The sequence below is a fragment of the Aedes albopictus genome, chromosome 2, assembly GCF_035046485.1.
Source record: "Aedes albopictus strain Foshan chromosome 2, AalbF5, whole genome shotgun sequence".
NCBI lineage: Eukaryota > Metazoa > Arthropoda > Insecta > Diptera > Culicidae > Aedes > Aedes albopictus.
In genome coordinates this window covers 267,947,228-267,974,088 of record NC_085137.1, presented here as the reverse complement: position 1 = coordinate 267,974,088, position 26,861 = coordinate 267,947,228, and the positions used below count along the sequence as shown (strand labels likewise).

Below are 26,861 nucleotides of genomic sequence, written 5' to 3'. Positions count from 1 at the left end.
GACGTGTAACTAGCATAACCTATTGCCCTCCAGTAGTGTTTAATGGAATGATTTGCGAATCCCTTCGAAAGACAAGCTATGAGAACCAATCGCGTAAAAAGAAATTGTTGTGGTCCACCGGGTTAACTCAGCAGGAAATAGTTGAATGGATAACATGAGACTTATCAGGGTCGTTTAGATGGGACGAAAATAATTAGTTACCCAGCGCAGCTCTCGCTATACGCGAAGCCATACGAGTGTTCGATGAGTCCGAGAAAACAGAGATAGGACCCACCGTGATGGCGTGCCAGATCACGGGAGTCCCCCAATTGCGCGAACCCGACTCGAGCACTCAATAAATCCATAACCTCTGTTGATTGATTGATATTTGTAGTAATTCCTTTTGTTCTAGTTTTTTTTGTTTTGATTTTCTTTGTTGTTGATTATATTATTATTCCCTTAAAGTTCTTTGTTATTTTTGCTTATTGTTTGTGATCAAAAAAATATATTTCATACATTTTTTTTATTGTACCCCGGGGGAAATGTAACATGTGCATGTCCCATAAAATTAAAAATAAATATATAAATTATGTAGATTGTTTTGTGTTAGGAGCAAGATTTATTATTGTTAACTTTTCCCCTTAAAACGCCCAATTTGTACACCGTCGTTGCATCATTCCCCCCACACGCGCCCATAGAGTGCAATAAAAATTCAATTAGACGAGGCACAAAGAGGAAAAGATTAGACGAGTGAAGCCAGCTGGATCCGGGTCCGAGCCCGAGTCAGCGAAACGGGTCTCTTTGGTTTGAGCTTGAGATGTGAACAGGTGTGTGCTCGAGTGCTCCTGAAGTCAATATCGCGAACCGAAAAAAAAGAGTCCCTGATTTCGGATGTGCTAGAGATCGGCCGTCGTGGCCTTGTGAACCCGTGATCCTCCGCAATAAGTGGCCGCGGTAATTGCCCGTTGTAACAAAAAAAAAGGGGAAAGGGAGCCGTGAAATCGAAGTGATCCCTAGTCCCGACTCCGGTAATCCCACGTGGGTGTGTTCAGGCTCGGATTGTGGTTAGGCCTAGAGAACGAAGAAGGCCAGCAATCGGTAAATCGTGGATTGAGCCTGTGGTAGAGATCTAGGAAGAAACGTTTTACCGTCTATCCGTCGCGAGTGTGCGAAAAAAACCCCAAATCAAACGCCTATCCGAACCTCCGAAGAGAAGAAGTGATTCCCCGTCTCCAACCGGACAGATACGTCCGTGCGCGTAGTGGGTGCGATCCGACCAGCGAAGCGACGACCAACGACCAACGACGGTGTGGGCCATCGTAGCCCCCCCCAAACTCACTCTCATCAGGCTAGGTGCCCCTGGGATGAGACTCAGGTAAGTCACATGCTCCTTATCTACTATTAAAGGCCAATAGCCTACTTACAACAGCTAAATACTGTACTGTCAACCGGCGAAAAGCCTATGGGTGAATATTGAAAAAAAAATTAATAATATTGCTGTCTAGCGCGTTGTTTTCTATCGGCCACTATTTTAGTCTAGTCCCAACTTCAAGCTTTTTTCCAATCTTAGCGTCAATTGTCTTCTAGATACCCCACGCAATTGATGAATAGTGAGTTCAATGCAGAGATCCCCCCCTCACACTCCCAAATTGTGGTAGGCCCCTGCTAAACCTGCAAACCAGACCCACCCCCAGCCAAAAGCTCAAGCAGATGTGGACAAACCGGTGCTCATCAAATATACGGACTGTACAACAATAGTAGTTTTAATGAAATGAATACTAAGAATTGTAAGTATCGGGTCAGCCATTCGGGAGCGACCAAGAGACTCCCCGACTCAACTGCCTCAGGGTTGGCACGCCTACCGTTAATTTATCGCGGGACAGGGAAATTTCACACTAGACCCAGGAAAACCACAAGCACTTTACTTTTCAAAAAACTCCCACTTTAATTCTGTCTTTCTTAACTGTTTATTCTGACACAAGTTTGGCCTACTCCTTATCCTGCACTTCTTCCCACTTTCTTATGCGCTAATCTGACCTTTTTCTCTTCGTCGGGGCCCCTCTGCTCCTCACCAACCACCTGACCACACTTTCCTCGCAGCCTGGTAACGGCCGCCGATGTTCTCCGTTGGTTCTTCACGGCTTAGGCCACGTCTGGCCACTTTCTGCTTCTGCGATGGCTCTAGGGGTTCTCGCTGCGGCTTCCTGGGACCTTCCCACGCGTCCTAGGCTACCGATATTGGCGGATCGGTCTTCGGCCAACAACGATGTCGGAATTCACCCGGAATGGGGCACTAGGACAGCGTAGGGGCGGTAATAGAAATGTGGTGGTTTCTATACCAAAACGGCGGGGACCTGATGTCCAATTTCCGCTCACTTCTTCCTCTTCTTCCTCTCGTCTTTCCACGCTTTCCACTGTAGCTTTCGTGTAACTGAATTTGCTCACAATTTTTAACTTTTCCTCGAACTAGTCTCTTCAACTGTTTTTAGGCAAGTCCGCGAGTGGAATTTATTCATTGACCTTCAAGGTTCTTGACCTGGGCCATCGGTCATTACCCTTTCATTCGGGTTTGTTGTAATGGCCCCTATTTCGCCCTCCTAATGGCCGCCTGAATGGGTCGCTTGCAGACCTCTGGTGGTGGGTTTCTTAAGCTGGTAGGTGGTGGTAGCCAGGGTGGTTTCGCCTACTAGTGCCCTACTTGTATGCCAGGTGGGACTGCTAGGGAAAAACCTGAATATCAAGCATACAACCTACCTGTCCTTTCTATATTTCCGCACATATAAATACAAAATCACTTCAACACAGCCAATTAACAAACCAAACACTTACACTCTCCCCCAGCTCGGGTAAAAAATATTTACAAAGTAAATATTTTTTGTCTACAATTCACATTGGAATACACCGATTACACGTACCTCTGAACCTGCACTTCACATTTCAATATACACACCTGGACAAAATCACATTCACTGACGGTAGTTCACGAAACCTTTCACCTGTCACGTACTAGATCAGTGGTCAACAAACTGCGGCCCGCGGGCCGCATGCGGCCCTCGACCAGGTTTTGTGCGGCCCGCGAACTGATTTTGAAATGTATTAGAAAGTGGTCCACTCGTAGATTCCTGTAACTCTTTTTGAATTTTGATCGGAAGATATTCAAAACTGTTGAAGAACGACGTGTTTAGCTTTAATAATAAGTTAAGGATAAATTTCACAGGTTCACTGCCATGTATTTTGGACTTGTGGCAGAACTCGTCATAAGTAATTTGTTTAATTTCACAAAAATAAAATTAAAAAAAATATTTTTTTTTTATCGACGAAAAAATTTTATATATTCGATATACTGTATATTCAGCACTTCTAGCAACAGAACTTTTGCCCACACTTCTTAAGAGAAAGTGTTGCCCAAGCTTTCGGAATTTCACTAAAAACTTCAGGGATTGGGCAGGGATTCATTCCCCTAGCAATGCTTTCGAGCATTCCTCTTAAAATATCTATTCTAAGTTGGCTACAAATACTTGCACACATTGCCGGTTTTTCTTTATTTGCTTCCAAGTAATTATGCAAGAAAAACTTTTAAAAAATCATTGATGATTTCCACAACAGTATCTCCAGGCAGTTTTTCAGAATTTCTTCAGAGATTCCTGAAATCCCAACAAATCATTCTAAAATTTCTCAAAATTCACGAGAAGTCCTAAAAAACATCACAGTTCCAATATTTTGTTTTTAAATAAAGGGTTCGATTTTCAGGAAATCTCTAAGCTGCAGTAAGATACTTCATTCGTAAATTTGTCAAAACTGGATCCAGGGGTTTTACAAGAAATTTGCTAGTGCTCGTGTCAAGAACTTCCAGAATTCTGCACTTATATTATAATGCAGATTATAAGTACGCTGTCAGTTTATCTCTTAGGTGATCGACTGTATGTTGGATGTCTTCAGTTATGTTGCTGGCTTTTCAGTCTTCTGGGAGAATCAAAACAACTATATGTTTTCTTGATCCGACGTTTCGGTCCTTATTGGACCTTTTTCAAGGATTCGGATCAAGAAAACATATAGTTGTTTTGATTCTCCCAGAAGACTGAAAAGCCAGCAACATAACTGAAGACATGTCAGATTATCCACATTATTCCTAAAGAGGTCCATATTGTTCTAGACAGCGTCGCTATTGCTTCAATTTCGTATGACTTTTAAATAACTAGTCTGAAGTAACATTATTAATACCAAGAACTTCAAAACCCAAATATTACGCTAAATTGCTTGAAGGCCTTTTTTTAATTCCCTACGATTATCAGAAAGAATTTCAGGATTTTTCCAAGTGAAATTTAATTTCCCGATAACTCTTGATTGTTTAGATCTTTTCTTTTGTTCAATAGAAAAAAAAAACAAACAAATTTAGTGTTGAATTTTAAAAATTTTTGATAATAAACTTTTGAATGACTTGCGGCCCGCAGTCTCTTTTCAAAATTAAATTTTGGCCCCCAAAGACAGTTAGGCTGAGGATCACTGGCCTAGAATTTCAGAAGTTTTAATTAAAAATTTGCATGTTTTTTTTTTCAATCTGTTTTTTTTTTTTTAATTTGTTGTTTTGTAAGGTAATTTGTCGCCGAAGACGTGGAATGCTACCATCGCAGAAGTACCAGGAGCGTAAGAGAAATCGTCAGAGCGAACTCGTTGGCTAAGTGGCAGCAAGAGTGGGACAATTCGGCGAATGGCAGTGGACTCACCGACTTATCCCTAGCGTGTCAGCGTGGGTGAATAGGAAGTATGGGGAGGTGAACTTCCATCTGACGCAGTTCCTGTCCGGCCATGCCTGCTTCAGGAAGTACCTGCACCGGTTTGGGCACGCTCTTTCGCCCTTTTGCCCGGAGTGTATTAACGTGGAGGAGACACCGGAACATGTCGTTTTCGAATGCCCCAGTTTCGAAGAAATTCGCGTCCAGGGATTGGCGGCATGCACCGTGCGGTGCGAAAAAAGCGTGTGTTTCACACAATCGCAGGTGCTCGTCTCCCGTTTTGCCGAGAGACAAGAGACGTATGAGTGAGAGCTTTCGTAATTGTGCGAGAGACAATCGCAGCACTAGCTCTACGGCGCAGGGAGTAATGCGCGGTGCTTGGGACTGTGCTCGTCTCCAAACAGAAAAAATCAATTAATAAATTAATTGAAGAGTTTGTGTTTTCGGCAAAGTTGTTAAGCTTGTCAAGGGCTGACAAGTGATGGGTCGTTTGATTCGAAATTTTTCCAATCATGCGTAGTATCAAGCCAAATGCAAAGCACGGAGACAAGCACCGAGAGAGTGCATACGACAGAGCGTGCGAGACAGGAGAGCTCCAGCGCGCAGCAAAGTAAGCGAGCAACACACAACCGATTGCGCGTACTCGTCTCCTTCTAGTTTGTTGTGCTGTCTCGTAGCAGAGTGTGCGGCACGCAAAGAGTTTTGAGTCGCACCCTATCCCTGTTCGCGTCTTGCTGCGCAGAGTGACAGTCGACAACATTGTCGAAGAGATGTGTCGCGATGAAAACACGTGGAACGCTGTCGACAGAGCAACAACGAGGGTGCTGTCCGCGCTGCAGAGGAAGTGGCGCGAAGACCAGAGAGCGGCGGAACGCGATTCGGGTAGGCATGATCCACCGCCGGGGACATGACCGAGTCGTCCGTAACGTGGCACCGGTTTTTGGTCGTCGGAGCGCCGGTGAACCGGAAGTCCACCACCAACCGGAATCGCCGGACCGACTTCGGCACCTTACTGGTCGGGATAGAAACATCGGTATCGGGAGAACTTCCACCGCCGGGGTTTTTCTCCGTCGGAGTAGGCTAGGTCCACCGCCGGGGACTAGACCGAGTCTATCGCGAAGAAGCACCGGAATTTGGTCGTCGGGGCGCCTGTGAACCGGAAGCCAGTCTCCAACCGGAATCGCAGGAGATACCTCGGCACCTGTCTGGGAAAAAAAGGTTTCGGAAGATGTTTCACTGCCGGGGAACTCTTTGTCGGCGTAGGGTAGATCCACCGTCGGGGACTACACGAGTCGTGCGCGAAAAGCTGGAGTGCTAAATGGCACAACGGCGGCACGGGGAGGACACCGTTTGGAGCAAGTTAGTAGGATCCGAATGCCTTGCGTGGTATTAAAATTACAAATTGTGTGTATGTTGTACCTATGTGTCGCTGAATGGCGATATGTTAGGTACCGTAATCCGGGGTCAAATTGATCACTTTAAAACAACTTTTGCGGATAACATCAGTGCCAATTCAAATATTGCCAAAAGAATGTCTGTAAAACCAGTACCCTGTGGATCTCCATGGAACCATGTGACGGAATTTTGTACAACAAATTTAAACTTTAAGTTAAATAACTCCAAGTATCAAAAAATTGGAAATGCCACTTTGGGGCGAAATTGATCAGTACACAATTAAGCATCGGTTGGAAAGGAAAATTTCCTTCTCCGCTTAATTTTGCTCTTCTAAAACCGAATAACGCGTTTAAAATCTTACAACTAGTGAATTTAATACTTTAAATGCAAAATTAAATTTAGAAATTTCCCCTTAAACGCCTAAAGGTAGGCAATTTAATTGGAAATAATTGATTTTTATCGCAATAAATGACTATTTCATCATAAAATGAACTTTTTTATAACTATTTCATGTTCTGATTAGCTTCATAACTTCCTAACCAAGGTTCCACAAAAATGTTAAAACAGAGAATTTACGGGAAGTCCTATTACCAATCGATTGTTTAGTAGTAATGATTTCAGCTAAATGAGAAATACATTTCAAATTCCCTAAAAAATAAGGCAAAACTAACTTTTTTTCTAAAAAATAAAAGTCTACACTCATCTCTAGACAGCTACGAACCAGATGACGTAAAAAGTTTAAGATCATTACGACGTTTAAGAGTTCCTAGTATGGAATTACAATGTAGCACCCGAATGATCAATTTCACCCCGCTGATCAATTTGACCCCGGTTTACGGTACTAACATTAGAACGTGTAGAATAACAAATTTGAAACTAAGCATGTTGTCCGCTTAATGGCGAGCCAACACCAACCGGAGTAAGCAAAATACGAGACGTGTATGAGTACAGATTAGGAGCGACAAAAAGTGCATGAGCACAGTAGCAGAAGAGCGCATGAGCGCATTGCCCCCCCCTGAAGCAGTTGCATATCAGTGGTACCAGGGGGATCGAGGCATCAAGGTGTAGCAGAGTTTTTCCAATCGGTTTTCTCTGCTGAGGAGGTTGGGAGGAAAAAAAAATCTACGATTTAAACGGCTACGCAGTCTTGTAATTTGGGAAAACGAGGTTTATTATTTGCCCGACGTTTCGACACTGGGGTTTTGTGTCATCTTCAGGGGTACTAACATTTAATACATGTACTAATTTGATACAATCTACGGATACACAATTCGTCTGGATTACTTACATTAATTTTTCGTTTTTGGTCTTATGTTTCGTCTAACTGTAACTGCCTTGTCGAGTTGTTGTTGGTACATGCTGTAAAGTCATTATAAAAAGTTGAAATTGTCGGGTTCCTTGTCTAATGATAAATTTTGTCTTACACTTATTTGGTTTATCTAGTTTTGCAACGGACTTTTCGCGTTTGGCGCAAATCTACTTCTAACAACCCCCCACGTATAATTGAACGGTCATTGGTAGCAAAAGTGCCCTATCCTAATAATCTACGTTTCATCGTCGGTTTGTCGTTCTACATTCGGTTTGTTGCGTTCTTGTATAGTTTTAATGCTGTGCAACACAGCTGCGTATGTGGTGCTAAGTCTATCTACGTCTGTACGCTTATTCACTGTTTTGTCTGTGTTGGTGATGTGACACATTTCGAGGAATGGTAGTGTTGTCTGTTTATAACTATGGTCAATAATTTGTGTTTGGTCAAGGTTGAATCTGTGGTTGTGTTCAATACAATGTTGGATTAGGGCTGTCGTTGTCTCTATTAGTGTAGTTTTAGCTGCTTCAGTGTTTGTCTGACTATCGTTCATCAGCTTATCAAGTTTGTTTACATTGCTTTTGTGTCCAGTGAGTTTTTTGCCTAGGTTGTTTTTGGTCATTCCTATGTAACAGCTCTCGCAGTCGTTACATGGAATTTTATAGATTACATTGTTATTTTGGGTTTTTCTTACAGGGTATTTAACTTTGGTATGCAGTTGATTGATGGTCCGGTGTTGTCTAGTCGTGATGCTGATGTTTGGGTAGTCTTTGGTCAGGATTTTGGTTATGCGTTGCGAGGGCGCGGGTATGTACGGAATCGACCTGTACACTTTTTCATTTCTTGTTGTTTCAGGTTCGTTGGATGGACATACGGTATGTGGGGGGTTGTTAGAAGTAGATTTGCGCCAAACGCGAAAAATCCGTTGCAAAACTAGATAAACCAAATAAGTGTAAGACAAAATTTATCATTAGACAAGGAACCCGACAATTTCAACTTTTTATAATGACTTTACAGCATGTACCAACAACAACTGGACAAGACAGTTACAGTTAGACGAAACATAAGACCAAAAACGAAAAATTAATGTAAGTAATCCAGACGAATTGTGTATCCGTAGATTGTATCAAATTAGTACATGTATTAAATGTTAGTACCCCTGAAGATGGCACAAAACCCCAGTGTCGAAACGTCGGGCAAATAATAAACCTCGTTTTCCCAAATTACAAGACTGCGTAGCCGTTTAAATCGTAGATTAAAACCCTCAGTCGATCCTCCAGAAGAAGAAGAAAAAAAAAACACGGCCTCGGATTGAAAGTCGGTTTTTCGACCGGTATTTATACTCTTCTTATGGGTGTAAGAAGGGTAAAAAGCCAATATATTTTTGACTATGAGTGATAGAACACAGAGCTCTTTGGAAAAAATATGCGTCATTGATAGTTCTAAAAGTGCTCGGAACAAAGTTTTTACGAGACACGAATGGATTAAAAGTTATTGGAAGAAAACTTAATTTCATGGATCACCCCAACATGATTCTTTTAAAAAAATATAGGTTAGGAACCATAAGAGATATAATAATGGTTTCTTCGGTAAACTTGCTCAAAATAAATTCTTCTACAACTTTGTAGATCATTTTGTAAGCGTACCTACATAAAACTATTAAAAAGCGGATGTTTGGATCAGCTGAACTAAAGGGACCACCCTAATTCCACAAAAATGAAATGTATTGAAATTGGTCTACGTTTGATTGACGACAATAAATAAATAAATAAATAAAAACTTCTTCCCGGGACAACTGTGGAGGGTCCAGTTGTACATACAGCTTCTAGTAGCAACGGTTGTCGAACTAACATTCCTTTCCTTCCTCGGTAGACAGTAAGGACGTGGCCAGCGCCGTTATTGACCCAATAAAGTTTGAGTTCTCGAAACGAAGCCCCAAGCCTATTGGTTCTCTGTGCAATTTCGATAGCTCAGGTCAATCACGGAGTAGCAGACACATTCTACCGTGACGTTACAACGTTTTGACGCATTCGTAGTCAGATTTTCCACTATAACTCATGAAAACGAGTGTAAACCTCAAAATATTTTTTCATATTCGGATTCCTTGTAAAATTTCTGATATGTTTGACCTATTGAACATTTAGTTTTAATTAGAAAAACGTGTTCAAAATGCGTATTTGTAGCGTGACGTTACAACGCGCTAGAATCCGACCCTCTCTAACGCACTACCAACACCTTCAAATATCTGCTCGGATTTTTATGATATTCTGAATTTTTTTTCCATCATTGAAATTTATTGGTTTGTTCTTCAATTCAATGGAATAAAACATTTAAATTTCGGTTTTGTTTTTGGATAATCGATTTTTACATTTCGTGACGTTACAACGCCCGTTCAGTTTCAAGCAGGGTTCTGCTCGCGTTGTAACGTCACGAAAATGCACATCATGTTAGAATCAGAATAATCAGCCAAATTTACCCGAATTTGTGAATATATCATTGCATTATCTTCACTGCTTCAAGGGGAACTTTATTCTATTGAAAATCCGTTTTGTGATAAATGGCTCGGGGGGGCAAGTTATTGCTATTAATAGTATGAATACTCCTTCATGAAGGTTAATGACACCGGCACCCATCTTCGGTTTAGTATCACCCATATTCTTCTAGTTTTGTTCCAAAGACTAGCGCGCTGAGATCCATTATTTTGCACCGCCAGATATTTAAATTTTCCAGCATATAACTCATCACGCCGTCGAATTAAACATTTTTGCCTTTCTCGTACACTAAGTGTACTGGAAAGGCTATATGTTCACTCCAAAAATGACTTTTTGATAGGAGGCCCGGAGATTCGAGTCACATATACCAATCAACTCAGCTCGACGAATTGAGGTGATGTCTGTGTGTGTGTATGTGTGTGTGTGTATGTGTACAAACGAACTCACGTCACTTTTCGGCAGTAAATCTCAACCGATTTTAATGACCGACGGTTCATTCGACGCGGAATCTGGTCCCATTGTTTGGTATTGAAAATGGTTCGGATCGGTCCAGCCGTTCCGGAATTATGGCCATTTAGGCGTTCCGGATCGGTACCCCAGGAAGGGGCTAGATATGAAAATGCAACAAACCCACGCATGCGACACATCAAACCACGGCATTTTCGATAATATGGTGAACGGTAAGCAAGAAAATAGTCTCAGACCATATCTGAACCGGTAATGTTCCGGAACCGGTTCCGAAGGTCCCACCAGAAGTGGCCAAATATAAAAGTGAACCAAACCCATACATGCGACTTATCAAATCGCAGCTTTTTCAATAATCTGATGAACGGTTAACATGAAAATAGTCTCAGATCATATCTGAACCGGTAGTGTTCCTGAACCGGTTCCGGGCGTCCCGCCGGAAGTGGACAAATATAAAAATGAAACAAACCCATGCAAGCGACACGTCAAATCGCGCCTTTTGCGATAACCTGATGAACGATTAGCAAGAAAATGGTCTCAGATCACATAAGAAACTGTCGGTGTTCCAAAACCGGTTCCGGAGGTCCCGCCAGATGTGGCCAAATATAAAAGTGAACCGAACCCATGCATGCGACACTTTAAATCGCGGCTCCTTAGGCGACTTGATGAATGGTTGGTAAAAAATAGTTTTAGACCATATTTGAGACAATTGGTGGTGTTCCGGAACCGGATCCGGGTTCCCTCCGGAAGAGACCAAATATTATTTTTTTGTCTTTATTAACGAGATTTTTAACTCGAAGCTAGTTCATCTCGAGACCCTTCCCTTCCGAAGGAAGAACCTACATTTTGTGAATATGTCGGGAGTGGGATTCGATCCCAGGCCCTTGGCATGATAGTCTTGTGTTCTAACCATCAAACCAGGCCCGCTCCACCGCCAAATATTTAAGTGAACCAAACACATGCATGCGACACATCAAATCGCGGCTCCTTAGGTAACCTGATGAACGGTTAGCAAGAAAATAGTCTCAGACCACATAAGAAACTACCGGTAGTATTCCAAAACTAGCGTTGGGTGCTTCGTCGGAATTCAAAAGTGAGAAAAACTAAAGCAAGCGATAGATATCTTGACAAAACTAAGACGATCTCATCCAATCACACCATTTCAGATTCCTGAGATGTAATAATGCAGAAGGATGGGTCAACGTTGTAAGGGAAAATTAAAATTTAATCGTAATAACTCCGAACAAACTTTTTCAATTCTCTTTCGCGTCTAAAATGACTGCATGAAATTTTTGTGCGACTGGTTGCTCCCTCAAGCACTGTAATGTGGTTGAAAGTTGAATGGGATTCAGTATGAAAAATTTCAGTTACTTGCATGTTTTTGTCAAATTTTATTACATGCATGATAATAAAATATAGCGTGTGTAGAAGTGTGTAGACAATTCTTTGTAGAAAATCGTTAAGGTATCTGTATTTGTGAAAAAGTTGTATCGTCTTGGTGTTGATTGGCCTCCAGTGATAGTGAAGGAGGTCAAGCTGTCAACTGAGAGGTCTGATATTTACCAGCTCTGCCTATACGTTGAACATAACGTCGGAATATGTGCCATCAATAAGTTTAAAGTCAATTCAATGATGCAATGATGGCTCTGATAAAATTCTAAGTAAAGTATTCTCATGATTCAGGAACATTTCAGCTCACGTCAACGGAAACGTCATGAGTACATATTCGACGAGAAAGGCACTATCACCACTAGGTGGATCAATCCGGGTTTTTTTTAATAATTTATGCAATGTCATTGATTCAATTAAAGACGCTTTAAGATGTGCGAGCAGTTATTAAAACAAAGACATACCTGAGGATCTGCATACCACTTAGGGGCATCAATTTCTGTGATTCCAGAGACAAATAGACCTAATTCTGACAAAAAAATCCATCCTATATATGTCAGAGTCATAATTACTTAGAGAGTTAGTGTCTTTGGCAAAGTTGTTTGATAAGTCAAAAACTTACAGCTGATTTACTATTGGATGTGAAATTCAGACACACTGGGCGATGCTAATTTAAAGTTTACAATAGTTAAGAGTTTCTCAAAAAGTTTTCAACAAATTTTGACTAGTTGAGAAACTTTGTTTTGGCAAAATCTTTGGGTAGGTACTTTATAAGAAGTTACAACATGTTGAATATTTTTTGAATAAATATAAAGTGCATGATTTTTCAAAATTTCAACTACCACTAGTCAGTTAGAAACTTGAACCAAACGGCTTTTAAACTGAAAATTCTTGACAAGATAAACAACTTTTCCAAAGACATCAACATTCTAAAAATCTAAGTCTAAGTAATTAGAGTCCTGAGATATATGAGTTTAAATTTCGTAGGTGTTACGTCTGTTTGTCGGCAATTCTTGTTATATCAAAAATAGATGTAACACTGACGTAATATCCATCCCATATATATTTCAAGATCCTAACTATTTAAACAGTTGGTGTCCTCAACAAAATTGTTTGGCTAGTCAAGAACTTTCATTTGATGGGCCGTATGATTTCAAATCGTTCCACTAGGAGGCGCTAGAGGGCATATACATTTTTAGTTTTACTTATATCAGGATCGTGATTAATTGGAAAGATGGTTGCTTCATTAAAGTTGTTTGGTAGATCAAGGACTTTCAGTTTGATTGCCGTATGGTATTAATTTCTGCCACACAGTGGTGGTAGTTGCCAATTTTCAAAAGCATGCCAATTTTATTAATTACCCAAAACACATTCAACAAGTCGTAACTTTTTGTAAAATATATCAAAAATTCTCAAATTTTGACTGATAGTTCCTCATCTTGTTATCTGTAATTTCTACAATATTGGACTTGATTGGTTAGCCCTACACAAAGGTGAAGTGCTTTAAGCAGAATCATATTTTTGACTGCTAAGGAATTAGTGAATCTAATCAAATTAAATTTTGAAAGTTCAGAATTATATATTGATCTTTGATTACAATTTGATTTGAATACAATATGTCTAAAGTGAAAAAAGTTCCAGCTTGTAGAATACTTTTCAAGAAATTCTAATCCCTTGCCTGCTTTTGCAAAATGGAAACTAACGTCTTCTAGTGGCAAAAACTCGCATCTTTTGGTAAATCAACTGCAAGTCCTTTATTGTCGGCGAAGCACTAAGTTAGAATTCGGTGGTTGGACTTCCGAACCGAACTTTTCTTCCGAAGTAGCCAAGTGTCAAGCTACTTGTCACTGTTGTCACTGTCATCTGTGCTCTTAGTAAATAAAAAAGGCAAAACATTGGTTCTCCAAAGCGCTGACCGCAATTTCTCAGTAATTAGTGTCTGAGTTTGTGGGATTTTATGTGATTCTTATTTCGTAACGCATGGAAATGGATAAATAGAAACCTTTAACCACCTACAGCAGCATCATTATAATGCTCCGTATTCATCATCCAGTGTGCGACAACGGTAGGTGAATCCAATACGGTTTGTGTGGGTACAACTTTCTAAGGATTTCGAAGCACAATCTGGCTATTCGGGAAATCCCTAACAAGAATTGACTATCGCTTCAGCAAATACCTGAAAGATGGGCAAAAGAAATAAACGTACAAGAAGTTTCCGCAAAGCGCTGCTCTATTTGGTAGAACCGGTAGAACATTAAAATCTTCAACAATCTCGGAAAAAGTCGATGGAGCGAGTGCTGGAAAATGTAAATAAACCCTAGTTGCACCAGCGTTTTAAGGTTGTCTGATCAGAGAGACACATGAATTGCATAACTAGACATTTTTCTCTTATAACTATGCAAAATCGCGTCGAAAATGCAATGAAATGTTTTATAACGTTACTACTTTTAGGATAATGAGTATTCAATATACTCAAAAGGTTATTTGAAGCTTTTATTTATAGTTACAAAACATGATTTATTTCAAAATTTTTCGTCATGACCACCCGGTAGTGACATACTATGAACTTCGGAAGAAGGCAGACGTGTCGTTCACCGAAGCTGATTTTCTAGTTTTTTTCCGAACAGACAATACTTACCAAACAACTTTGCCGAAGAAATCGTATTTCTATGTAATAGGGATCCTGAGATGTATGAAATTTAAAATGGGAAAGTTCTTCAGCGCCGCCTGTTGGTGGAACTCAAACCATCCATCAACTGTAAGTCTTTGACCAACTTAATAACTTTGTAATTTCGTCAGTGTTTCATCTGTTGGCCACTGATATCACAGAAATTTTCGGTTTGAATGGTATTTGATTACGATTGAAAAAATTTACAATATCGTAGTACAATTACATCGTAGATTTTGGCCAAACACCATCTCCCCCGTCCTTCAAAAGTCTACGTAGTTTATGAACGGGCAATGGTACCGTCAAACGGGGTTACTTGCAACAGCGGTGTAACTTGCAACACGATGACATACACTAAATGTGAAGCATTTTCTAATAATAATAAAAACTAGTATGCCCTACTATTTCGGTTATAGAGATTATGTGTATCAAAGATCGATTTAGTATAAAAATTAACTTTGTTTCTTTGTTTATGGTTTAGCTACACTGTTAAAACGGATTGCTCATTTTATGCCATAAAAACAAGTATGAAAATCGTGCTTGAACTCTCCCCAATGGTAAGTGCGATAAGTCTGATGACCTTGCTTGCAGTTAGGGTACCTAATAGTAAGCTTAGCTAAACGATAAAAGTTTAATAAACTTATCGACTAAGTAGTGCAAAAAATCATTATTATATTCGACAACCACTATGGGGTAACTTGCAACAGTTGAATTTCACGAAACCTTCTATTATTTATCTTCATTTCACGATATACTTGATAGAAATAACCGAAATGGATCATTTATTGATTACGTAACGCGTTCATTTCCAAATGACATTTCATTTTTTACATTTTTTTGCACGCGTTAGGAAATACCACATTTTGAAGTTTCATTCATGTTTCATCATGTTAAAAGTTCAATTTTTGTTTATGAACGCTGTAAAGCAATCACCAATATCAATTCTGAACCTAGATGGAGTAAATTATTTCAGTTTAATACCCAAATTAGCGAGTTTGAAATTTACAAAGTAGAATAGGTGTGTTTCAATCATGTTAATTTAGCTGAAATTGCCAAACACCACTTCAAACTGAAAACTACTTGAAGATGACTCACTCTACCTTTTCAAGAAATGACAATAATCATTGTTGACATTTGGTAATGAGTGCTAAGTCAAGAGAATCATATATATTTTGTGTTTGAGGGACGTGAGACCTGTTGCTAAACGATATACTCTCGCTTGCAATAACTATCAATCCTTTCACGAAAAATTATATGTCAATTGGTTAGTGTACATCTTTTCATGGTATGTTTCATGCATAACATCAAAATTTTACAATACGACTAAATGCTAGAATGTTAGTGCTGTTTAATGATAGCTAACTTAGCTTCATGTCCTATGTTGCAAGTTACCCCACAGATGGGGAAACTTGCAACAAGCATGTATTTCGCACCTCCTGATTAGGTGGCAACGTATTTTGGTAAACCAAGTGCTGCATAGTATTCTACTCGGGGTAATTAGCGTACACGATGCTTCACAGGATGTGTCAAATGTTTAGATTTTCAATACTATTACTTCAAAGTCGAAAAGTGTTGCAAGTTACCCCATTTGACGGTACGCAATTTATAAACGATATCTTGAAAAAGAGCTCATACACAACGAGAACGAAACTGTTTTGAATATAGAACTACGTTTGTCCAATTCAGAAGCCGTCCAAGCCAGAAAGATTTGGTCTTTTCCACAAAACTTTTTTTCGTGACGTTACAACGCAAACTTCAACCAGGTGAAACTCAGGCTTCCGTGAACCGATTTTCTTTCTTTTAGTCTCATTTGAAAGATCTTTTCGAGTACAAAGAGCATACAAAATTTCATATTTGTAACGTTTTCCGTATTTGAATAAAATTTGCAAATGTTGATTTTTCGTTACGTTACAACGCAATAAAAACCCATACTATGGTCAGCCATATTTCAGAGTTGTGAAGTCTTCCGATTAAAAATCTTTTTATGCTAAAAAATCTACATACATTTATCTTCAAATGATGGAAGACTTTTGAAAAATCAGTGTGTTGGTGGTTAAAATACGATAGTTTGGGTGAAAAGTGTGCCTAAAAGACTTAAAATCACGATTTTAATGTTAATCTTAATCGTCGCTCAATTTATATTTATTGTCACACTATTATCATGTCGAATACATTTTTGGATGACAAAAGTAATGTAGAATGTGATAAAAATGTCAAATATGCCATAACTTAACTTTGAAAAATTGGTATTGATGATACGGGGCCCGTAGAATGTGTCAGCAACTACTCCGAGTTCTGAGTTGGTGCTATTCAACACCCAAACCGCCTGGAGACCAACCGGAATGAACTGAGGATGGCAACAATCGTAGAAAGAACGAGCTTTGCATTCGCGCCACCGCAATTTTTGATGAAATTATGTTTCATAACAAATCCGGAAATCAAAACAAAAACAAAATAGAGTTGCCAAATTCCAATGAGCATGGTGGTGTAGGGTGACCAGTTTGTCGAATTAAAAGGTTACCCCGGTTATACGACAACAGTCAGTGTCGTATTAGCGGGGTAATACGGTACTTCATTAAACATGACTAATATTTCTCACTGCGACGCGACATACATATCATGAAAACGACCCGATCTGCTTCCAACCACCAAAGCAAACTGACTTGGCGCACTTTTCAATATTTCTCACTGCGGACGCGACGTACATAACATGAAAACGACCCGATCTGCTTCCAGCCACCAAATAGAACTAGCTGGGATGCTCTTTTGAATATTTCTCACTGCGGACGCGACGTACAATAACATGAAAACAACCCGATCTGCTTCCTGCTCTGAAAGAGCTTGAGTGAGTTCCTTACCCAAAAATTGAAGCTCTAGATCGGCTGGATCACGCTTCCTAGAAAAAACAACTAACTCAGCTTTCTCCGGAGAGAATTCGATACCCAGCTTTAGAGCCCAAGCAGACAAATTGACCAGAGTATCTTGCAATGGTCCTCGCAGATCTTCCGCCTCGGTCCGGTGATAGAAACCACGGCGTTATCCACAAGCTGTCGTATATCAATGGCGGCGGTGGGCACATTTAACCCATTCGGATTTTGACGTTTCTTGGGGTTCGCAATCGGATGGCGCCACTGAACGGAAAATGGCGGCGTGAGGTGGAGAATTAAACCGCTTCGACTTTCCCGCAAGAAACGTCAAAATCTAAACCGGTTAGGTTTGCTCGCCGCTGCCATGAGCCTCTGCACGAATCTGGCGTACTGCTCACTCTCACAGAAAATTTGAAAACAGTTCGCACAGTAACCCCACGTCTCCACTAGACAGAAATGTCTTGCCATTTTGCTGCCAGAAAGAGAAAACGTAACAGAAATGATCAACACCGCTGCTTTCCATGCAAACAGCGAGAGAACATTTCTGTCATGACACATCTGTCCAGCAAAATGGCAAGACATTTTTGTCTAGTGGAGACGTCGGGTAAAAGTCAAATCCGGAGAAATTCGCGAAAAGGTCGTAACTGACAAAATGTACACAATTTAAGTGATAATAAATGTGCAAAGATGCTAGATTTTCCTACTAAATACTCACAAACTTTCTTTGATATCACTTTTCTAACTATTGAAAATCACGGGTTGAGTAGAAGGCGTAATCCCATTCTGTGTCGCACGAAACAAAACAAGAATTACGCCTGGTCTTTTTGTTTACGAAAGTAAAAGGCGAAACTGAAATCACAACGTAAACACGGCGATAGTGAAAGGCGAAACTGAAATCAAAACATAAACACGGCGAAGTAAACGGCGAAATCCTGTCAAAATCAGAAACATTGCGAATAGTAAAAGGTGATTCTGAAATTGATATCGATTCAAGGCGCATAGTACTTACCTTTACTTACCGGTCAGGCTAAGGTCGGGGTGGCCTCTGCTGTACATAGTAGCCGCCGTCATTCCACTTGGTCCGTGGCTGTTTGTCTCCAGTTCCGCACTCTGCGTAGGGTCCGCAGATCGTCCTCCACTTGGTCGACCCACCTAGCTCGCTGCGCTCCACGTCTTCTTGTACCGGTCGGATGACTCTCGAGAACCATTTTAGTCGGGTTGCTATCCGACATCCTGATGACGTGACCCGCCCACCGTAGCCTCCCGATTTTCGCGGTATGGACGATGGTTGGTTCTCTTAGCAGCTGATGCAGCTCGTGGTTCATTCGCCTTCTCCAAGTCCCGTCTTCCATCTGCACTCCGCCGTAGATGGTACGCAACACCTTCCGTTCGAAAACTCCAAGGGCGCGTTGGTCCTCTACACGTAGGGTCCATGTTTCGTGCCCATAGAGGACGACCGGTCTAATCAACGTTTTGTAGATGGTTAACTTCGTGTTACGGCGAACTTTGTTCGATCGTAGAGTTCTGCGGAGTCCAAAGTAAGCACGATTTCCTGCCACAATGCGCCTCTGAATTTCTCTGCTGGTGTCGTTGTCGGCGGTCACCAGTGAGCCCAAGTACACGAATTCTTCAACCGCCTCGATTTCATCACCGTCGATATGAATTCGGGGTGGCGGGCGCGGTGATTCCTCCCTGGAGCCCTTTGCCATCATGTACTTTGTCTTCGACGCATTAATGACTAATCCGATTCGCCTGGCTTCACTCTTTAGTCGGATGTACGTTTCCGCCATCGTCTCAAATTTACGAGCAATAATATCAATATCATCGGCGAAACCAAGCAGCTGAACGGACTTCGTGAAAATCGTCCCACTCGTGTTTATCCCCGCTCTTCTTATTACACCCTCCAAAGCAATGTTGAACAGCAAGCACGAAAGACCATCACCTTGCCGTAACCCTCTGCGAGATTCGAAGGGACTCGAGAGTGTCCCTGATACTCGAACTACGCACATCACTCGATCCATCGTCGCCTTGATCAACCGTATCAGTTTATCCGGGAATCCGTATTCGTGCATAATCTGCCATAGCTGTTCTCGATCGATTGTATCATACGCCGATTTGAAATCGATGAACAAGTGATGTGTGGGCACGTTGTATTCGCGGCATTTCTGCAACACCTGGCGGATGGCGAACATCTGGTCCGTTGTAGCGCGTTCACCCATAAATCCAGCCTGATATTGCCCCACAAACTCTCTTGCAATCGGTGATAGACGGCGGCATAAAATTTGAGAGAGTATCTTGTAGGCAGCGCTCAGAAGTGTGATCGCGCGGTAGTTCCCGCAATCCAACTTGTCGCCCTTTTTGTAGATGGGACACACGATACCTTCCATCCATTCCTCCGGTAATACTTCCTCCTCCCAAATCTTGGTAATGACCCAGTGTAGTGCTCTCACTAGTGCTTCTGCACCGTATTTTAGAAGCTCGCTTGGTATTGGGCGTATTTAGCATTATCGGGCATCTTTTCGGGCGTAATAAAATAAATGCAATTTTTAGTGCAAAAATTAACAAATTTGTACTGTTTTATTAGAAAATCAAGAAAATGTGTCAGAATTGTGTCATTTAAGCTTGTTCATGTTGAATTACTCCTAAATAGGGATTGAAATTGTATCAGTAAAATTCGGTTGCTGTTTTCGCAATGTTATTGCTTTGTCAGTTAGGCCCTATTCGCGAATTACTCCGGATATGTGACTTTTACTGTGCGCGGTGTTTTCAAATTTTCTGTGGGAGTGAGCAGGACAGGGCAAATTCGTACAAAGGTTCATTACCGCTCGCGGATCAATGGATAGAAGCTTGCAGTAGAAACCTAACCTCAACAAATTCTCATACGATTCGTAAATATCGCCCTCAATTTTTTTTTTTTGGCAAAGACGGCTATATGGACCGACGCCGACGGAGAGAATGAGAGGAAGATAATAATCACGTCACTGTGCAAGCTCCGAGAGTGCGCACGTACGGCTTTTTCTGAGCGTAAACATGTTGCGGCGCACATAGGGTTCATTCAAATATTACGTAACGCAAAATATGACAATTTTGGACCGCCTCCCTCCCCCCACGTAACAACTTTTGTATGGAAGATTTTGAAATTTTGTATGAAGCGTAACACAGCGCTAGACCCCCTCCCTCCGCCCAATGCGTTACGTAATATTTGAATGAACCCTACTCGGGCGTTTTTCTGGAGTCAAACCAAAACATTTTTTGATCGGTTGAAGGACAAAGTAGAAGAGAGCCAACAGGCTCGATTTATTCTGATTTATTTGATTGACAGCAGCATTGAAAACCTGCGCATATGCATACGCGGCCGTATATGTAGAGGCTTGCACTAAGAACATAGCCTCAACACATTCTCATACGTTTTGAAAAACTTGCATAACTTTTTTTTTAGCAAGGACGGCTATCCACTAGCGTGGGTCATCAGAACCGTTTTCTCAGATCAAAGGTTTTTTGGTTCCGTTTCGGGTCCTGAGTATCTGTGCAAAATTTGAGCACGATCGGTTGCGTTTACAGTTTGCGCAGTGCAATTAAAATTTGTATGGGATTTTGTATGGGAAAACACACTTTTTTGCATTTTTGTTATAAGTTGAAAAAGTTTGTCTGAAACTTTTTAACCGATACTGTAAAATGGTAGCCTAGGATGTTCTGAAAAACTTCTTTGAAGACCGCAAAGCGATTCGATGCTTGTGAAAATAATTATAACCAACGAACCGCATGCATGTGTTTATGTTTAAACATGTAAAGGAATAACAATATTGTTTTTTATATTGCTATTTAGCAACAAAATCATGCCTTTTTCGGTAAGCAATGCCAACGCTATAACTTTTTTCATAAGCATCAGATCACATCGCGGTCTACGACAAAGTTTTTCAAGACACTCTAGGCTATGTTTTCACTTTATTGGTTACATTGTTTTAGAAAAAATCGAGCTTGTCATGAGAGAAATGTAAAAAAAGTGTGTTTTCCCATGTAAAATCCCATACAAATTTTAAACGCGATGCGCAAAACGTAGACATAACCGATCGTGCTCAAATTTTGCACACTTATTTGGGTCATTAAATGGGATCGAAAAAGCTTTGATCTGATGGGATACCATTGATTTTTTTTAATTTTCCATATAAACGATGACGAGAGAAAAAGAAGGAGATAATGGTTATCTTTATCTCTAATGTCATTTTCGTTTTTGCGGCGGTGCTACACCGCTTCGTGCTACACTTTTTACTGAAAAAACGAATATTTTAGGTGCAGTTAGGCACCCTACACACTACTCAAACCGTTTGACCAACATTGCCACCGCCCCCAGGTTGATCGAACCAGCGAATGTTTCTGCAACCGTATGACGAACTGCCAAATCGTGTTGCACCAACATACTTCCCCATTGTAGTGTCTACCTAATGGTTGTGCGCATAGGATATCTACCTACATGAAATACTATTCATAACAATACCTAAATGTCTAGGTATCATTCATTATGTCTACCTAAGGTAGTATAAATACGGGTGGTCATTGGACCACACAGCAGAGACTGCACAAGACTTGGACTTGTCAACATCTTTATTATTCTTCTTTTGAAGGATATAAAAGTGGCGACGAGGATCAAGGAACGTGTAATTTCTTTTGAGTTATTCCGAAATTGTTTCTTTTTGGGTTTCAGGTTGTTGTAATAACAAATTGTTATTTTTTGTGGGGAACGAAATTGTTCTTTTATGGTAGAATTGCCATTATGTTGTGAACAGATTGTTCTATTTTGGCCGATGTTGCATTGACGAAATTGTCTTTTTGTTTTGGTAATAACGATATGTTATTTTTGTGGTGAACGAAATTGTTCTTTTATGGTAGAATTGCCATTATGTTGTGAACAGATTGTTCTATTTTGGCCGATGTTGCATTGACGAAATTGTCTTTTTGTTTTGGTAATAACGATATGTTATTTTTGTGGTGAACGAAATTGTTCTTTTGTGGCGGAATTGTCATATGTTATGTTTTGGTGAATGGATTTGTGTTATTTGTACTTTTTTGGTAAAGTTGCCGATGTTGGGATAGCGAAATCGTGTTTTTGTAGTTTTGTTAGCGAACAGATATGTTCTTTGGAAGTGACGGACTCGTCAGTTTATTTGTGCTATCATTATTTTGGTGATGAATGTAAATTTTTGAAATTTTCTAAAGGGGAAAGGACTGTAGTGTCTACCTAATGGTTGTGCGCATAGGATATCTACCTACATGAAATACTATTCATAACAATACCTAAATGTCTAGGTATCATTCATTATGTCTACCTAAGGTAGTATAAATACGGGTGGTCATTGGACCACACAGCAGAGACTGCACAAGACTTGGACTTGTCAACATCTTTATTATTCTTCTTTTGAAAGATATAAAACCCATATGAAATCGCACTATGTTTGTGCAACAGCACTATACACGGTACGATCGGTTCGTCAAACATTGGCACCGCCCACCGTTGGTTTGAGTAAAATCAAACTGGTTTGATTTTTGCCGACCAAACCGTCAACCGTCAAATCGGTTTGACGAACTGCCAACAGACGGTCAAACTTAGCACCAACTTCAACACCAACCTGGGGGCGGAGTCAATGTTGGTCAAAGTGTTAAGCTAAACATATCGGCAGAAATGAAGCAAGAAGCAGCAATGAAAGTTTTTTCGAGAAGTGCAGCAACAAAAGTTTCGTCATAAGCTTGAGCTTTTGAAAGCAGAATTAATTAAATTCTATCTTTTTACTAAACTTACATATACCGTCAATTTCTCGATATTAAAAATAAATAATTTTAATTTATTTAGTTCGGATTGCAATACCGTTCAATCGACGCCTTCTTACGAACGATCAGCCTGTTCATTTGGCTCACACTTTGACAGTTCTTTCTGCACGATTGGCTTACAATGGCCGCCTCCGCAGATCTCTATAATGTAGGATTACTAGTGCGCACCTGCTACACTCTCGAATTTGTGCACTCATGAGTGCTGCACTATCTTGAGCGGTGCAGAAAAAGTGCTACACCGTTGTAGCACGAAAATCATAAACGAACATTTTCGGTGCAAAAGTGCTGCACCGGTGTAGCACCACCGCAAAAACGAAAACGACATCATGTGTATTCAGTCAAGATGTTACATAGCATACATTCGGATTGAGATGAACGTCCAAACCCTTACAAATAAAATAAGTAAACAGGTACATCCAACTAGAACATTGATTAGTGCACTTACCTGGTGAAGTTCCGTTAAGTCATTTAATTGCTCTTCTAACCTCTCCGCTCGGTATCTTTCCGTTTCTAGTAACATGGATAACTCAGTGACATCTTTATTCAAAGTCTGAAAAAGAAATCATTTGAATTGGTATAATTTTAAACTATGTAATTTCCTTCAGTTATAAAATTCCTCTTGGATTCAATAGAGGCAGGGTCGGATTTCTGCGGGAGGGGGGGGGGGGGGGGGGGGGGGGCTTGTATAGGATGGCCATGACCTCGGGCCCCTACATTTTAAGGGCTCCCACAAAATCTCACTTCACGAAAATGTGAAACAAAAAAAAAAAGAAGTTAAGCAATTAGCATGCATCTTTTGGTTTGATTTTTACCTCAACAACTTCAAATTAACCCTTTCCCGCCCATGGTGTCTGTAGAGCACCATAACTCTCAACCCTTGTATCTCTGAAGCTAATGAAGTTTTTTTTGTATGTTTTTAATTGGGTTCTTTAGGGGTATCCGGATTATTTCATAATCGGATTCACCGCCCAACAATTAGTCGAAATCCAAAATTTCATAATTTTCGGAGTTCGGGAACTATTTTTAAAATGCATTTAAAATTTGTATGGGGAAATTTTTTTGTTCGGGTTGAACTGTCACTTTAGCGATTGAACTGTCATTCTATCCACAAAAATGAAAATTGTTTTGTTAATTTAACCATCAAAACAAAGGTATTAGAATCCAATAAAATCACGTTACACTTAGACAAATGAGCTCTTTCGATTAGGCTATAGAAAATAGCAATGTTTTATTCACTAAACAACCCAATTGTAAATCATAATTTCACATGTTTTTCTCTATCTTATAGCACAACAAAAAGTATGCGCATACAAATTCGATGCTTTTGCTAAAGAAAGTTGCCACGAAAATCTATTTTTTCGACAAAAAAAAATAATGACAAACTTTGACAGCCTTATTATTAACATAGTTATCCTCATGAACTTATCCACGATGACGTCACATGCCAACTGACAGCATGCTGTGAAACGGTAACTGCGGGCCGTGTTTACTAAAATCACTTCTCACATCTTGCATCCGGCGAGATCCGGTGAACATTCAGTGAACTTTCGGTCGCTGGATGTTCATGAATATGTCTTTTTTTGCAAACAGTGCCCGCAGTTACAGAAGAAAAGAAGAAGCAATCCTGAGGAAAAAGAAGACCGTGGATAAGTCCATTCAGTGAATCAAAATTCAACCATCGCGCAACAATAACGACAATGTCGCAACCTGAATTTGTTGCGACATTCCACCCAATGCGACATAGGTTTGTCCTAAAGACACTATAGACGAGTGCACCGATGAACATTGAGTTCACTGAGCCTGAAAATTTTTGACAGCGCAGCGGGGTTGCCTCTCAACAACTTCTACTCGGAGATGCATCACCAAAATGCGGTGATAATTTTTTTCTTTGATTTCTTACATGAATTTTCATTTAAAGTGGTGCACATGCATATAGTTAATGCACTAGCCAATATTTTTGCAACTTCACCGCGAAAACTAGATGCAATAAATTAAACAAATTTTCAGCTGGGTAGAAGTTGTTGAGAGTCGACCCCACCGTGGTGTCAAAATTCACTGCTCGAGTGAACTTCCGGCGAACGGTGCACTCGTCTATTGGGGACTACGAAGGTGATGATTTTGTTTGCGGTTTTCTGTGAGAAAGTGAAGGAGGGAAGATTTTTTGCTTTTTTTTCACTCATACTCCCATAAGAAACCCCGTAGGAAGGAAGAGTGTTTCCCGGCTCATCAACCTTCGTAGTCCCCAATATGCAAAGACACGAAATGTTCCAATTCGAATTCCAAATTTGCTGTCAATGTCGTTCCAAAGGACTTATCCACCGATGAACCGAATTCATCGCGGACCGAGAATTTTGACACTAGAGCGGGGCCATTCCCAATCAGAATCGTTAAATTCTGATTGGAACGGCCCCGCTCTAGTGTCAAAATTCTCGGACCGCGATGAATTTGGTTCATCGGTGGATAAGTCCATCGAGCAGGAGACCTGTCAAACGCGCTTTAAAAGCATTGCTCGACAGCATCATCGTCATGACGCGACAATCATCATCAACAGCCACTTGCGTGCACAGCCTTTTCTTTTTTCTCGCTCGTTCATTTTGTTGAACGCAAGAAAGAGCGAGATAAAAGAGGGGGCAAAGTGCCCCCTTTATTATCTGTTTCTTTCGCGTGTTTGTTTACGAGAGTGAGTGGGAAAAAAGAAAAAGCTGCGCACGCTACACGGAGAAACGAAAGTACCCAAAAGTGAGTTCTTTCCACCCAACTTCGGGGTTGCGTGCGTCAAGCCAATTTTGAGTTGATGGAATCGAAGTTTATGTTGGGTTATTGCCGTTTGCTTCCACATGAAAAAAATACTTAAAAGTAAGTTTTTTTTTACCCAGCCGAAAAATTAATTAGATTCAAATTTGAGTACTGTGCTTGAAACTCAACGTTGAGTTGACACACTCGAACTGCAAAAGTTGGGTTGTTTCTCTCTCCACTCTCTGACGACAATGGAAAGAGCGCATGAAATAGGGAGATTAAAAAGAGCTCAAATTTGAGTTTAAAAGAACTCAAATTTGAGTTTTTCAGATTCTCCGTGTAGAGTCAACAGCAACAATCATCAGATTTCGTTCACATTACAGGTTCCATTTCCCGACCATTTTGGTTGTCCCGGGATTCGGGATAAAATTTGTTGCTTGTCCCGGGAAATCCCGGGAAATTTTTCAATGTGCTTAAAAACGCGTTTTTGCGATCAGGAATATGTTTTATTCATCTTTTAATTGAGGGTTCTTCTTCTAATTGATGATCTTTTAATCAATGGTTCAAATCAAGTAACTGGTCTTATCAATTTGAATTCGTTTGCTGAAAATACAACTTCAAGAAGCAAATGTTATTAATGATTTCATCGGACAGTGAGAGGTGCTTTTTAGAACAAATATTTCCGGAGTTCGATTTTGAGATTCGGGTTCAACTTACCATGTAACTCAAAAAGTGAGTTCTTTCGCAATTACTTTTGAAAAATCAATCATTGCCGAACATTGGCGTGGCTAGCTTTTCTTTTTTCTTACTTACTCTCCTAAACAAACACGAGAAAGAGCGGAATGCAAGAGGGGGCCTGTGCTGGCACTTGCGTTGACGACGGAAGACCTTGAAAGAACTTTAACGCTGTTATTATTTCCTTGTAGCGCCTTTTGTTGGTTCTTTTCATAATTGCATGGAAGAGGTCGTTTCCAACTTCAGAGTTACTTTTCGTAAGCTTTGAATACA

The 26,861-nt window shown here is 40.4% G+C and overlaps 1 protein-coding gene across 10 annotated transcripts in view; it reads right to left on the bottom strand.

The window, feature by feature from the left end:
- LOC109416672 (transmembrane and coiled-coil domains protein 2) overlaps positions 1 to 26,861 on the bottom strand; it is a 510,917-nt gene that overhangs the window by 219,152 nt on the left and 264,904 nt on the right. For 9 of the 10 annotated variants that reach the window (XR_009998194.1, XM_029877001.2, XM_029877000.2 and 6 more), the window contains one exon: positions 23,563 to 23,667. The exons of the other annotated variant lie outside the window; for it this stretch is intronic. Coding sequence is in view for 8 of the 9 variants with exons in the window: in XM_029877001.2 (XP_029732861.1) it covers positions 23,563 to 23,667 (105 nt within the window). In the remaining variant the exon portion in view is untranslated. The remainder of the gene's footprint in view (positions 1 to 23,562; positions 23,668 to 26,861) is intronic. 10 annotated transcript variants of the gene reach the window in all.